A 15,697-nucleotide genomic window follows, 5' to 3' on the forward strand; every position below is an offset into this window, starting at 1 on the left:
AAAAATTAATAACTAAAATTTTTAATATCAAAAAGTTCAACTTAAAAAGTAAAAGATTATATTTGAATTTATAAAATAAAATGAATATTGGTTGGCATATTAAAATTTGTAAAAAATTAATTCTAAATAAAACTATAAAAATGTATTAAAACTAAAAAAAAATAATAACATTTTGTTTTTAAAATTATATAATAAATAATTAAATAAAATATTTTGAATGTTTTCAAAGCAGATTACAATACATTTTTATAGTTTTTTTAAATTTAAAATATTTTTGTTTTTGGGATTATAAGTCTGTTTTTTTTAGCTCTTTGCACTAATTTTAAATGTAGTTAATATATGTCACTTTTTCTAGAAGATTGACTTATGAATTTTCTTTGGTATTTCTTAATTAACAAGATATCAAATATTTATTAAAATAAAATAAAGGTTTTAGTTAATAAATAAATAGTTTGATAACAAATTACTTTAATACATATTTTAAAATAGCGTATAATTTGAAACAAGCGAGCTTGCAACTAATAATAAAATGTTTTCTAAGAGCTTAGATAAGTTGAAAACTTCCTTAAAAAATCGCATAGCACATTTGAAATATTAATACTATTTTCCTTTAGTAGAAAAGATTTATCATAAATCTTACTTAAAGGAAGCAAATGAAATGTTTGAAAAAAGCTAATTAACAAAATAGAAAAAAGAGGTTAAAATTCCTGTTTTTGTGAACGAGAAGTACAACAAAGTCTTTTAATAATTTTGTAAGAGCGAAATCACAGAATTTGGTTTTGAATCAAATAAAACTAGTTTGTGTGTTGTTTTAGGACCAAAAGGAATAGGAAAGACATCATTTATAAGATCAAATTTATAAAAATTAATTACATAAAGGAACAAATATAAGGTTTAGGATGCAAATTGGTATAACATTTAAACTTTTAATTGCTCGTCCTTTGGGATACTAAATTATGATACATTTATTAATAATTTTGAAAACACTCTTATCAATTCTATTCATTAGTAATTTAGCAAGGTTGCATCAAATCCTAAGCTGTACTTTTAACAAAATGAATCTTAATTTAATGCTATTAATATAATAAAAGAAATATTATATGAACAATATGCTAAAGAATTTTTAAATTTATATGCAAGAGATATGATTGGAGCATTAATCAATGATGAAGAAATATTTATAAAAATTTCTGATCATGTCAAAATTGGCTTAAGTGATCTTTTTTAAACTAAAATGGTAGAAGAATCAGCAGATTTTAGTGAAGTTTTTGAATAAATTGTAGAAGTTTTATAGTCTGATTTTGAAAGCGATGGAATAAAAACTGCTATCTTAATTTGTGTTTCTCTCCTTTCTCGTATTGAGTATGAAAACAGACCTCCAAAGCTTAAAGATGTTTACTATAGAAATGGTCTAATTGTTAATTCATTTTTATTTGATGCAATCAACTATTTAGAAGGATATCATCCATGCAATAAAACATAAACACAGTTTGCTCAAAATGTTATAGTTTTAGAAAACTTTGATAATTTATTTTGTGGCTATTAAAATGATGTAAGATTTTATGATTTCTAAGATCACTTGCTATTACGTTTATATTCTACTGATAGAGAAAGGAACCACTTTCCTGTAGTTATTGAGTCGTCAAATTCTCGCTTTTTTACAATGGAAATGTTTGATATGATGCATGCCCCTTACAATACTTATGGCACAATCGAACTATATGGTGTTCCTGAAGAGCAATTAAGATCCCAATATGATTAAGTTTTCTCTATAAGATAAATAGATCTTCTCAAAAAAGTAATTGGAGGAAACACAAATACATGGTCCAGATTATTAGAAAATGTTATATTGACTAAAAAAATAGAATAGAAATAAAGTAATGAGAAAAATAAGGCACCAGATTAAAAAAAGTAGATTGTCACTTTCAGTGATATTTTAAATCTTTAGACTGAATTTTTCTAAAGGGAGTACATCTAATTTAAGTCAAAAATTTAATAAATATATTTAGACAACACTTTAGCTTAGTTATTAGATGGAGTAGATGTTCAAGACAGAGATATATAAAGTGAAAAAAAACAAAAAGACCCTGCAGAAAATGATAAAATTATTACATTTTATCTAATTGATACTTTAAATACTTTAGTTAAAAATTATGGAACTTTATAAACAGGAAGCGAATATGCCTAATTTAGAATTTTAGAAAATCATGTAGTTAAAGCTCTTTTATCATAAAATATCTTGTATTCTAGATATTATTATTCATATATAATGTTTGATAAATATGTTTACAACTCATTTGCTAAAAAATACGTTTAAGAATTGTGGTCATCTCTATCTCTAAAAGAAAAGATTGATTATTTTATTTGGTGGAAAAAAAATGGAATTGAAAAAAGTTCTCTCTTAGTTTATAATATAAGTGGGCTTGGTTATGAAGATTAACCCATGAACGCGAAGGATTTCTAAAACTTTAAGCTTAATCCTGAGCTTTTCTAAGAAAAGGGAATAGACTATTAAGTCGAGTATTTAACCATAAAAGAAATTTTAATTTCGAAATTGTTAAAAAAATGAAAAAAATGATAAAATAATTAAATAAAAGTTTTCAAATGATAAAATTTATATTAAAAAAATACTCATTTTTCAGATAATAAATATTTTTATTTAGTTTATGAAATTATTTCAAAAATTTATTTCATTTATATTAATCTTTTTATTTAAAATCATACAAAAATATTTTGAGTTTTTATTTATTTATTTTTTTTTAAGAAAATTACAAAAATAATTTTTTTAAAATATTTAAAATTAATTAATCAATAATCTATCTAATTTAAATTAATAAATAATAATTTAATTTATCATGATTAATATTAAGTAATTTTAAAAAATTAACTATTTATATTCTTAATAAGATTTTATTAATGTTTCAAATTAAAATTTATAATTTACTTTGTTAAAAATTTTAATTTAATAAAATTTTACTGGATAAGTAAAATATAATTTATACCAAACTAAACTAATATTTAGAATTAACAATAGATTGTATTAAATTAATTAAAATATCAATCAATCAATCAAAGAATCTTATGATTTCTTTTACTACTTATTCTTTTTTTTTTAAAAAAATGAGTTTGAAAATATTTTTTTAATTATTTTATAGAAATTTATTTACTTTTATTATTATCTTTAAGATCTTTTTTTATTTTAAAAATTTCTTCAACTACTTCTTAGAAAGTAGGTCTTTCTTATGGGTTTCTTCTTAAACATTTTTTCATTAGATTCAAATATCTAGGTATTCCTCTTACAGGTATTTCTACTTAATAATTTTCATCATATCCTACAGTACCATAAATTTACTAATGAGATAGACCCAAATAAGGTACTTTTCTCGTAGCAATTTCCCTTTATTAATTATTTAAAATAAAAATATTTAAAAAAAATAATATTACCACATAATCATGCCAAACGAGTAGACGTCAGAATGCTCTTAATATTACTCTCTTCTCATAATTTCTGGTGCCATCCATTATGGAGTTCCAATTAAGCCTTCATTTTTACGAGCATTTTTCTTTTTATTCAGTGTTGATTTAATTCTTGAAAGCCCAAAATCGCAAAGCTTAACATTCCAATTTTCATCTATTAAAACGTTTGAGCTCTTCAAATCACAATGCATTACTTTTCTTCCATGTAAATATACCATTCCTAATAGTCATTTAAATTAGAAAAATATAAAATGGCAACCAATTAAATTACCTAATGCCATATCTTCTATCATATCAATTTATTTAGCTTCGCTAAAAGCTGTATGCTTGATATGTAAATGATCGTATAATGAACCTTCTTGTAAATATCTATGATAATTTGAAATAATTAATTAATAATTTCAAGTTAACTTATGAATGAATTACTCTGTAATCATAAAATATTGTGACTGATAAAAGCAAACACCCATATATAAAACGATGTTTGGGTGTCTTAGATTGTTTATAACACGAACTTCTGATATAAAATCTTAAACTTTTCTAAGGTGGAATTTCGAATTTTATTTTCCGAATTACTTTTTATAAAAACAAAATTTATTTTTAAATAAACAATAATTTTCTTTAATGAATACTTTAATAGCAACTTGAGTTTTGGCCCATGTACCTTTGAATACTTAACCATAACTTCCTTCTCCGATTTTTTTTCCAAAATCAAGTTCTTAGTAATTTATAATAAGTTTTTTATTGATACCCATGTCTCTCAGTAGTTAATCCAACTATTATTCTTAAATGAATTGTAAAAGTTAGTTTTTTTGTGATTAAAAGTTAGTTAATTACATTTTTCTTCTCTTCTTAACCTTGATTTTTCTTTACTAACTTCTTTCATTTTATCTTTATCTTTATCTTTATGTTTAATTTGAGGAGTAGCTTTATCTTTGCTAGGGTTTCTGCTTCCATCTTTTGTATTTTCTTTTTTAAATTTTTATTGAGGTGTCTATCTTTGTTTAAGTTTTGAATTTGTATCTGAATCTTAGCTCGATATAGAAGCACCTCCATCTCCCTTTGATCTCTTATTTACTACTTGCTTATTAGGTTCATTATCTGAAGACTCATCAGAAGAAGAGCTGGAAGAAGAAAGCTGATTGTTGCTTATTTACATTCCTTTATTTTAACCAGAGTTATTTTCGACACTCGAATTTTGAGCTGTAGGATTTCCAATTGCCCCTGATGATTAATTAATCAAAGTTTAACCACCTGATTAGTTTGAAGATGTAATTTTTGTCAATCCAGTTTTTTGACTGTCATTTTTGTCACTTATGAAAAGATCTTTTTATATTCCAAGCTATTATGTTTTAAATAAAATTTTTAATTTAAATCTCTGAATCTCAAAAAAAGGTGATAAATTAATTTTTTACCTTAAAAAGAGTGTTTTCATTTTAGTTAATAGATTAATTAAAATTTAAAATGAATGGCTTTGTGTTGATAAAATCCGGTCTATATATTTTTAGTTTATTTAAAATTATTTTTTAATTTTGAATAAAAAAAAGTACTGCAAAGATTTAATCAAATCGTTTTATCTAATATCAGGGCTGTTCATTTAATTTACTGAGGCAGCATCATCAGATTTATGTTATTTTTGCTCTAAGGTATCAATGGACTCTATACTATTATTGTTAAATTTACCATCTCTTGGGCCAAGTTTATCATCTTTCTTTTTCTTTTTAACATATGAATTGTCAAGACTTTGAGTTTTGTTTACCTCTTTTGATAATTATTTTTAATTTTTTATTTCTTCTTCTTAAATATTATTTTAATTTAAGTCTTGTGCTGTTTGAATATCTTAATTTTAATAATTCCCATTGGATATCGTGTAAGCTAGCTCTTAGTTTTACTCTGTGAGTAAAGATTCTGATTAGATATTTTGAGCATAATCGCCAGACTATTTATGGTTCTATTTTTTTTCAACTTTAATATCTTAAAATAGCTTGTCTTCACAGTAGACGTTATTTATTTATTGAATTTTTAACTTATGTGAGTTATATGTTGAGTCTGATTAAACTTTAGATATATGATTATTATGATGCTTTTGTTACTCTGTCTAGGACTTATTCTTTTAAAACTTTAAAAACTTATGAATTTCTTCATCTTCGTCTCCAGCAAAATTTTTAGATTTGTCTTTTTACTTTAAAAATATTTTAAAATTAAAAAATTTTGGTAAGAACTAACTCTACTTTGTATTTGTAATTTTCTTCAAAATTGTTGTTGTTATTGTTGATATACTAATACTAAGGAGAATTTCTTTTTTGTTTCTTTTCTTTTTGGTCTTCCTTTACATTTACTAAATTAGAACCAGAATTCTCTCTGCTCCTTAAACCGCTGACTTTTTAGTTATCTGATTAAGAATAGTCGCTTTCATCGTTAGATGAACTATTGTTACTTCCTTTATCTCTCTTTTTTTTCTTTATTTTTTAATTTTTTTTATTATTTTCGTTTTTTTCTTTATTTTATTCATCATCTGAATTTCTGTAGCTGTTATTTTTTTTGTCTTTATCCTTCTGTTTTTTACCTCCACTATGATCTTCATCTTCGTCTTCTTCAAGCAGCATAAAATTTTCCATTTGATTTATTTAATTAGAATTTAAGGCTAATATTTTTATTTAAAATAAAATGATTATATTTCTAAATAAATAAATTAGAAAATTTATATGAGATTATATTTATGAATTTGGTTTAAATTTTTACAATTTTTGTGAGAAGAAATACTTTCGTCCTCTTCCCTTATACTTCTGTAGTTTTATTAATTTTGCTTGAGAAACTATAAACTCTTCTCTCCTTTTTTGAATCTAGACTAATGCTTATGGATGAATTGCTTAATGTCTTTACTTAATTTCTTGTTATAGTACTTTTTGAGCATTTCTTAATACTTCAAAAAGATTTTTCTTTTACCTAAAGCCTTCATTCCTATTGATTGCTCTAATTCTTACTCGGTTAGCATACAAATACTCTATCCACATATTTAATTACTTTCAAAAGAAGGGCTGAATTCACCTAAACCTATTGAATCTAGCCACTTGCAAATGTGTCCCGTATTCCATTCTCTTACTAAAAAAGAATATCATTACAATAAATAATCATGTATCAACAAAAATCTATACAATCTTAAGGGAAATTATTTAATATTTCATAGCTCTCCATAATATCTAATATATCAATAGCCTTGTTATCATCTATAGAAATCTATAAACTCTATCCATTCGTTCGATATGTGTCATTAACCTCAGTTGCAATTATATTAGATTTAGAAACACTTTCTTCTACATTTGTAGCTATAGCCTGTTTAAATAATTATTTTTTAAATCTAAATTTATATTAAATAATTTTTACGAAGTCATTGTCTCTATTACTGTGATATTGATTTGTGTATTGCAGTTGCTAGCTTTCTAAAATATTTGAATTTATTTAATTATTGCTAAATAGATTGTTTTAAATTTCTTCTTTTATATTATTAGAGCTAGGCTTATTGTAATCATATTCGTAATCTTTATCATCTTGTATACTCTTTTTATTTTTAGGAGAACTATTTTTTCTTTCTGAGCCGTTAGAGATTACTTTTCTTATCTAATCAATTGAATTCTTCTCTATTTTAAGCATAAAATTATTTAATAAATATTTTTAAATTTTACTTTTTGATAAATTTACCTTCATAAGAATTAGTATTTGAATTATCTTCTTATCCATTTTTTCTTCTCTTATGGTTATTTTCTTGAATATAAATATAAAAAAAATTAACTTTTTATAGAGCCAGCAATTAAAAAATACCTTCTTTTGATTCATTATTTTGAGTACTATTTTTGATGTGCTTTTTATCATTTAACCAATCGCCTAATTAATTATTAATTTAATATTTGGTTTTTTATTGATGCTGAATTAAAAAGTACCATCATATTCTTCATTATTGTAGTATGTCATTCTTCCTTTACCCTCTTTTTTCCCTTTCACCCTAAATTAATATTAACATGAATTACACCCTTAGACTCAAATATTTTTTTACCATGAACCATCATAAATATCTCCATTTCTATAAAAATACTTTCCTTTTCCATGTCTTAAATCATTAGACCAATCACCTGATAAAAATAGGTAATAGATAAATTTAAGTACTATTTTCAAATATGTTTTAATCAAAATGTTTAATAGTATATTACCTTCATATCTTTCATTATTTGAATAGAAATATTAACCATGGCCTTCTTTTTTATCTTTATTCCTTTTATTTTTAAATAAAAATATATTTTATTTTAGTTATTTTTTGTATCGTTTTATATAAAAAATAAGAATATTTAAAATTGTTTGCTCAAAAAACTCTTTTATTACCATGATCCAGTATAAAAATCTCCATTATAATAGTATTATTTACCCTATCCTTATCTCAGATTATTATACCATTCACCTTCATATTTATCTCCATTGTTATAGTGCATCATACCTTATCCATGCCTAGCTCCCTACTTATTTGTTTGACCTATTTAAACAATATAGTAAAATTGAATCCTATGTGTAATGTTTTTAATATTAGATAAAATGGATATTTTTAAATTTAAATTGATAATTTTGTGTTTGAATTCTCGTAATTTGCTTTAATTATATTATAAAAAAATTTTATTCATTAATTTACCTTCATACTTTTCATTATTGTCATAATTTATCAATTTTTTATGTTTACTTTTACTTTCTTCATCATTTTATAATTAAAAGATTTTTTTAAATAAATCCATTTTTATGCTTTAATTCCTATAATTTATATCAGTAGTCTATCTAAACTTTTATTTTCAGCTAATTATGTTCTAAAAATACCAGCAAAAACGCTACCTTTTATACTAGATTGCTTTTTCCTACTTGTTTAAAAATAGAATTAGTGATATCTGCTTTATACAAAATTCTTTCTATGAGATTAGCCCAAAGAATTTAAATAATATATTTATTTATTTATGAATAAAAAGGCTAATCAAATCATTAAAAATGAAGAAAAGCTATCCTTACTAGACTAACTTCTTTATATTTGTTAAGTTTTTGTAAATCTATTTTATTTATATAATTATTATGCCTAAATTTATATAATTGAAAAAGAATTCTTGATTATTTAGATTTAACGCTGGTTTGAAAACTAAATATTAATTAAATTATATATAAATATACAAATTACAATAAACAAATTCAACACTACTTTAGTTTATATTTTTAAAGTAAAAGCAAAATACTAAAATTGAGTAAATTATTTAATAAAAATATGCATAAAATATATATATAATTTTAAATAATAGAACAATCTAATTCTATTAGGCTTATAAGCAAGCATTCATAATAAAACATAAATATTTTCTATTCTATGAGAAAATACATTAAATTTTTTTTAATATAAAAAAGTGATAAACTTTTAAATTAAATCTTTTAACAATATGAATGATTTCTTGAATTTTAATAATAACCTTTAATTATTACTATAATTATTAAATTTATTCTAGTGGAAATATTAAAAAAAATTAGAAAAATAATACAAAATATATTTGATAAAAATAATCTAACAAATATTAATAATTCAATTTCTTAATTCTAATTTAAGTGATAATCTTTGTTTATTCTCTCAGTAAAGTTAGTAAGAAGTAATAACTGCAGAAACAAAACCACCTAGACCAATTAAACCATCGCTAGCATTTTTGTTGAGGAGAGTAGGCCATAAATTAGAGGCTTTATTATTTAAAAAATTTGAAATTAATTCAAGAAGATAATTATTTTTTTAAATTTCAAGTTAAAATTCTATTTTGTATTTTTATTAAAGAGTATTTTTAAGTTTTAAAAAAAATATTTTTGGGCTATTTCTGATCTATTCTTTTCTTATTATAATCTTGTTTTATTTGCTTGGTATATATATATGGATATTTTCTGTTGATTAATTTTATAGCTAATTTTTTAGTTGTTGTTTTATTTTTAGTATTTTTGCATTTTATAAATTTATTTGTCTTAATTTTTACCTTGACCAGCTGTAATTGTATCACCGAGGTTCTTGATGATGCTGAGATAAATATCAAATCTTTACTTTTTAATCTTTGCAATTTAGTCGTTGAGCTTAACACTTTCTTACTCTACTTGGTTCTCTAAAACTTACTTAACTAAGTTTGCTTCTTCCTATAAGCTCTTTAAGAGATTTCTTATGTTTTGGGCAATACTGAGAAGAAGAGCTATTAACCAGCAAGTAGATCCCTTTTTATTATCAGGCTTGGGGTCACCGTGGATGAATTTAACTGATTTTAAGATAACCAAGTTATCGAAGTACCAATACAAACCGAAGAATGCTCTAACTAAGATATTTAAAGCTTTATTAATTTCATCATTATCTTTCTTATTTAAAAGTTCCTAGATCTTTTAGATTTCATTAATGGTCTTAAATAATCTAAAGAGCTTTCTTGCATCCTTCATACCGTCTAATAATTTAATTTTCAAAAATATTTTAGAACTGTATATTTGCTATGCTTATTTATTCATTCATTTTTCTACTGCTTATTTAGAAGTAGAAATGGTGATCTATTTCAAGCATATTTGAGAAAATTAGTCAAATAATAATAAACTTACTGAAAAGACCATTGAAACGAGCAGCAAGTTCTTTGTTTTCGGTATTAGTGAAGTGCCACTTTAAGAAACGAGAGGCATATTGGATAGCCTTGCAGAATTTATCTCTACCCTCTGTTGAAATTTAAATAATTTAAAAATTAAAAATGTACCAAGTAAAATGCCGATTAATCAGAGTTAACTAATAAAGGCAATTTAAAACATACCAGTTTTATTGATCCAAGCGATGGTTCTGTTCATTTTATATTGTAATATCTTAAATTTTTGTAAAAATAATTTTTGAAGTGAAAGCTTAATAATTTATTTATTTATTTAATTATTATATTTTATAAAGATTCGAAATTTTACAATTAATTGCTTTAATTAAATCTTGTTTAACTTATTATTCTATGGAAATTTATTTAATATTCATATTAAAGAAGTGTGATTATTATTGCGTATGATACATAACCTTCATCAGTCTTATTACGCAATTACCCTACGAATAGTGCATAAAAAAAATCAAATGATATATGATTCCAATGCATTTCACTGAATTATTCTTCTTCTATTGAAATTAAATTTTTTACAGAACACCCTGGTAATTATTGATAATACTCACATTTTGACGTTTATCAGGTTTCATTGTTTCATATCAAATTTAGAAGATTCCGTCAGGTTCTACTTTGTCTTTTTTGGAACTCTTATAATATTTTTAAACCATACAAATACAAATTCAAACTGATGAAATTACAGATTAATCCAAAAAAATTATAATGTGACGTAGGTCGTATATAATTTAGTTAGTAAGTTTTTATTTTTTTAATTTAGAATTGTAAAATTTTTTTATATAAATAATTACAAATTTAAAGAATATATACATATCAACACTAGTAATTAACTTATATCCATAAAATATCTTCAACAATCAACTATTTCATATATATTTTTTCAAGCAATCTATAGATTAACTTTAGCAAACATGCAGACTGTTAAATATCTTTTGGTAAAACTAAGAGATTTTTTAGTTTCTAAGGCTCAATTCTACAATCCAAGTATCTTGATAAGGAGCTTTTAATCTTACAATAATAGGTCTTCCGTAGTATTTTCCTTCAATAAAAAGATAATTTAAATTAACTTATCTTAAACTTAAATAAATATTCTAATTAAGTAAAATATTACAAAAAATCCATGAAATTGCATGATACTCCTCTTTTCTTAGCACCATAAATTATCAAAATGATTGAAAAATTTAGTATATAATTCATTAAAGCGTTGCAATGACCTCTTTTCATCGTCACAATTGTAAAAATACATATCAAGATAATTCATCTTCATACATTCTGTTAAGAATTTCGTTATATAAATTCCACAGACAGCAAAAAAGTATCTATTATATTAATTAATATAAGTTTTTTAAGTTTTAATAAATTTATTGTGTAAATATTGCTAATTATATTAATATCGCTTACTGAGTGTCTCTTTCTTTAGAATTCTTAAGACAAAATTAAGCTTGATATGAGTGATCTGTGCTGAAATATCTTTTGAAAAATACATTTAAATTTTTTATTTATTTTAACTAATTTGACTAATTAATCTAATTAATTCAATTTATCAATATTTTTTATAAGCAAATTACAGCTCTTTAAAAAATATTTTTGTATTTTTCTTACAGTAAGTTTTCTAGTGCAAGTAGTCCTATTTTAATTTAATTTCTATTTATAATAAATATCTTATTTAAAAAATATATTTACCTCCTGCTCTAAAGTCAGTTGTAGGGTTATCTCCTTAAAATCCTATTTCAACTATTTTCAATTTAAAATAAACAAAAAACATATTTTTAAATAATTTTGAAATTGTTTATTTTTACTCCATCTTTTGGTGATAAGATTTTGTGGCAAGTTAGCTTCTCCTGTTAAATCTTTAAATAGCTAAAACATTTAATTAATATATATATCATAGAATTATCAAATAATTAAATACTTTTATGAGCTTACTTGAATGTTAAGATATACTAACTGGAGTTTTCCTTATATCTATAAAAAAATTAATGTTTTGGGAAAATAAGTAATTTGCTATTGTAATTCTAAAGATAAGAAAATGATGAAATATTTTACTTTCTAAAATTTCAATACTATTATAAAGGTTTTAAAGTGAAGTTAAACCATACTATAGATTTATTTAGTTTCTAATTTATTAAAATAAAGTAAATTATACAGAGATAACTCAAACAAAAAATATACTTTTCATTATTTTTCAAGCCTTTAATGGAAATTATTTCTTCACAAATAGTATTAATTTATTCACTATTAAGATTCTTTTTAGAAAGAATGCTCTGGGATTTCATCAGTTTGTTAGAATTTAAAATGGAGTTTTCTATTTATTTTATTTAGATATTCAGATTTGAAAGTTTTATGGCTTAAATTATAGCCAAATAAGATTAAATTCTTTGTTCAATAGAATTACCAAATTTTTTAATATTTTGGCTATTAAGAGCTCTTTCAATCTCGCATCTTCCAGTTATTAATCTCAAAAACAATTTATGGATAGATCTGAATATGTTCTCGTAAATCATTTTCCAAAGAAAACTCAATTAGAGTAAAATAATATTCATTTTATTTTAAATAAACAAAAAATAAATTATTGATTGCGCACTTTCTATCTTCAAGAAATTTAAAAACTGTAAAATATTAGTTCAATTAAAATTGCAAATAATTTATATCAATATTTTAAAAAAAGTAATAGAATTATTATAGAACAAAACTATACGCAGATATAATTAAAATATATTGATAAACATAGAAATTAAGTTAAAATATTTGGTTATTTTTAATTTTTCAATAAAATATAATTTAATTATAAAAATCATAAATTTAAATGTTCTATTAAATGATAAAATAAAATATTCTTTTACCTTGTATATGTAATTTAAAAACTGTAAAATCTTAATTGAATTAAAATTACATATAATTTTCATCAACCTTAAAAAAAGAAATAATATTAGTGTCTCATTAAAACTAACATTCATATCTTATATTTATATTTTTAAAACATTTCTATTAAAAATAAAATTTATCTTAAAAAATGAGAAGTTAATTTGAAAATTTTAACTTCATGTAATCTATTTTTAAATAATTATTTAAGATGTAAATGTTATTTATAATGGATGATAAATAAAAAAAATGGTAGGAAATCATTAATTTTTATGAAAATTAAAAACTGTAAAATTAATTTTGTTTAATTAAAATTTAAAAATTGTTATATTAATATAAAAGGAAGTAATAGAATTAGTGTCCCATAAAAAAAACCTATGAATCTTATTTATATATTTTTAGTGATATTATTTATTTATTAATTAAATTATTTTAGTAAAAACAAAACTCAAATTAGTAATTGATGATTATTTTAATCTTCTAATAAAATAAATATTTTTTAAAGGTTTTTTTAAATGTTTATGATAAAAAAAAAATTTATTATTTTTAACAGTAAAAAAAGCGATAATTATCATATATCTTAAAAACAACAAACTCTAATATGAAATGCGATAATATGCAAATAACTAATTGTTATATTAAGCAAAAATTTAACTTGAATGCGATTATGAAAATTTTTAACTCTATTCTTTCAAAATCTTGAAGTCTTTTTAATTTCTTAGTGAAATAATTTTCTTAAATTTGATTTATTTATTTTCATGATAAGGGCCTTTCATTATATATTGATATGCTTTTTGCTAGATGCTATTTTTATTAGTCATTTCAAATATTAGAGAAGATTATTTCTATGATATATATTGATATTTTCAACTCAAGTATTTTATTTAAAAAATTAGAAAATTAGATTTGTTATTCTCAACTTTGACCCTTGTAAACTTTGTTAAAATAAAATAATTTTAATAGATAGTAGATTTTATTTAATTCATTTTACTGTTGTAGTTAAGTAACTTATCAATTAAATCACAGTGAGTGAGAATCATTCTTCTGCAGCAATATCTATTTAATCTTAATTCATCTAAAGCACTCCTAATTGCATTTTATAAAAACAATTTTAGATTAAATTGAGCTTTTCAATCGATAATTTATTTATTTTTACTTCATATCCTTTTTATTAGGGTTAGATTCGCTGATCATTTATAAGAAGTCATTCCACATATGGCCAACAACCTATTATAAAATAATATAATAATTTAGCATTTTAGTAGAAAAAGATGCATTTGGCTTTAAAAAATTTCATCATCATATTGAAGATAGATTCAAAATCACTATTCTAGTTCATGAAATACAAGCTAATTATTTACTTTGCCACAAGTAAAGCATCTAACTGGGATAATCATTTTTATATTTTCTTAATTTTTCTTTTTCTATTAATATTCAGATATTCAATCAATGTATATTTTTATAGTGTTAAAAATAAAAATTTTATGATATTATATGATTTTTTATTAACTAAAAGCTTTGAATTTTTCTAGCTAAATAGCTAGCTAATTAACTAACTAGCTAAATATTCAAATCATTATTTTGAACATAACAATTAATTTGATATTCGTGATCATCTCAGTAAATTTTAGTCTAATATTTTAATTTAAATGGCATAATACGATTTATTTATAATATTTTATTTAACTTTGAAAATTTTCAAATTTCTATCTCAGCCATTTTATTTTTAATAAGATAAAATTGAGTTCAAATTAAGGAATTACGTTTGGCCGAAAATAATTTGTTTTTTATTTCTAGTTGGAGCAAAAAATTTAAAAGTAATTTGTGGATTTAGACTTTAATTAACATAGATCCTCAAAATAAATTTAATAAGAAGATAACTAACTCTACAGCTAATACAAATATCAGTAATACAATTAAATAATCAAAGTAGAAAACAAAAATATCAAACCAAGTCCAAAATGGTAAATTCTACAAATTATAAAATAGAAATTCAAAAGCTAAAAATTATTTTATTTATTTAAAGTCTAGAAAGAACAATAAAGCAAAGAAACTAAAACGTATAGAATAGTTGAGATAAAGAGAAACTGAATAAGAAAAAAAGAAAGAGCAAATCCAAAAAAATAGAAAACTAAAAGAATAAGAAAAGGAAGCTGAATAAATTGTATAGTTTTTTGCAATTCAAAACCATTTTTCTTAAATTGTTATCTTTTAGAATAACTTTTATTTTATTATAAATTTAGCTTGATAAAATTGGTATCAATGAAGATGATGAATGGTAAGATGAATCTGCTAGCGGAATGGAATAAGAACACAATCACCAAGCTGCTTAAAAGTAAAAGAAAATTAAAAAGACAAGAAAGGATGTTGAAAACGAAAAGAAAAAAATGAGAAAGTAAAAGAAAAAACCTGTTATTGTTTATGATGATTAAGAAATGGATGATTGATTGATTGAATTTTAATAATTAGTATTTGCAATATTAGATTAAGAAGAAATATATTTGAGTTAAAGAAAGTTTGTAATAATAGTAAATAAATTATTTATAGTGTATAACTTAAATAAAAAAATAATTTTTCTAATTTATTATAATGTTTTTTGGATAATTATCATTTTAATTAAAATAAGAATTTATTTTAATTCTAACTTAAATTTTTTTAATTAAATAAAAAATACTTATTATAAG

At 22.0% G+C, this 15,697-nt stretch overlaps 6 protein-coding genes across 6 annotated transcripts; 2 read left to right on the forward strand and 4 right to left on the reverse strand. All coding sequences in view use genetic code 6, as the record gives it.

Annotated features, from left to right (window-relative positions):
- Positions 1–529: 529 nt before the first annotated feature.
- Positions 530–2,569, forward strand: TTHERM_00522140 (hypothetical protein; the record flags this gene model as incomplete). Its single annotated transcript, XM_001014392.2, has 1 exon — positions 530–2,569. One exon carries the CDS (start codon positions 530–532, stop codon positions 2,567–2,569), a length of 2,040 nt encoding a protein of 679 aa, XP_001014392.2.
- A 496-nt stretch (positions 2,570–3,065) lies between these two features.
- TTHERM_00522150 (tyrosine kinase family protein) lies at positions 3,066–8,252 on the reverse strand (the record flags this gene model as incomplete). The annotated part of the gene is made up of 20 exons (XM_001014393.2): positions 3,066–3,103; positions 3,168–3,397; positions 3,445–3,697; positions 3,749–3,846; positions 3,904–4,052; positions 4,110–4,261; positions 4,315–4,819; positions 4,893–4,971; positions 5,028–5,659; positions 5,709–6,121; positions 6,220–6,579; positions 6,633–6,810; positions 6,862–7,115; positions 7,177–7,239; positions 7,297–7,359; positions 7,416–7,477; positions 7,529–7,604; positions 7,683–7,744; positions 7,852–7,999; positions 8,153–8,252. 20 exons carry the CDS (start codon positions 8,250–8,252, stop codon positions 3,066–3,068), a joined length of 3,915 nt encoding a protein of 1,304 aa, XP_001014393.2.
- Positions 8,253–9,118: 866 nt separating this feature from the next.
- TTHERM_00522160 (peroxisomal biogenesis factor 11) lies at positions 9,119–10,341 on the reverse strand (the record flags this gene model as incomplete). Its single annotated transcript, XM_001014394.3, has 4 exons — positions 9,119–9,222; positions 9,507–9,956; positions 10,105–10,215; positions 10,308–10,341. 4 exons carry the CDS (start codon positions 10,339–10,341, stop codon positions 9,119–9,121), a joined length of 699 nt encoding a protein of 232 aa, XP_001014394.2.
- Positions 10,342–11,118: 777 nt separating this feature from the next.
- Positions 11,119–12,694, reverse strand: TTHERM_00522170 (ELMO/CED-12 family protein; the record flags this gene model as incomplete). The annotated part of the gene is made up of 10 exons (XM_001014395.3): positions 11,119–11,190; positions 11,263–11,470; positions 11,553–11,621; positions 11,754–11,778; positions 11,835–11,885; positions 11,951–12,011; positions 12,064–12,116; positions 12,198–12,268; positions 12,324–12,456; positions 12,547–12,694. 10 exons carry the CDS (start codon positions 12,692–12,694, stop codon positions 11,119–11,121), a joined length of 891 nt encoding a protein of 296 aa, XP_001014395.3.
- Positions 12,695–13,928: 1,234 nt separating this feature from the next.
- TTHERM_00522180 (DNA-directed RNA polymerase II subunit) lies at positions 13,929–14,410 on the reverse strand (the record flags this gene model as incomplete). The annotated part of the gene is made up of 4 exons (XM_001014396.3): positions 13,929–13,948; positions 14,005–14,099; positions 14,170–14,240; positions 14,375–14,410. The coding sequence occupies 4 exons, from the start codon at positions 14,408–14,410 to the stop codon at positions 13,929–13,931; spliced, it is 222 nt and encodes a 73-aa protein (XP_001014396.2).
- A 564-nt stretch (positions 14,411–14,974) lies between these two features.
- On the forward strand, positions 14,975–15,460 carry TTHERM_00522190 (hypothetical protein; the record flags this gene model as incomplete). The annotated part of the gene is made up of 3 exons (XM_001014397.2): positions 14,975–14,977; positions 15,040–15,177; positions 15,257–15,460. 3 exons carry the CDS (start codon positions 14,975–14,977, stop codon positions 15,458–15,460), a joined length of 345 nt encoding a protein of 114 aa, XP_001014397.2.
- Positions 15,461–15,697: the final 237 nt, after the last annotated feature.

The sequence above is a fragment of the Tetrahymena thermophila genome (genome assembly GCF_000189635.1).
Source record: "Tetrahymena thermophila SB210 genomic scaffold scf_8254664, whole genome shotgun sequence".
Lineage (NCBI taxonomy): Eukaryota > Ciliophora > Oligohymenophorea > Hymenostomatida > Tetrahymenidae > Tetrahymena > Tetrahymena thermophila.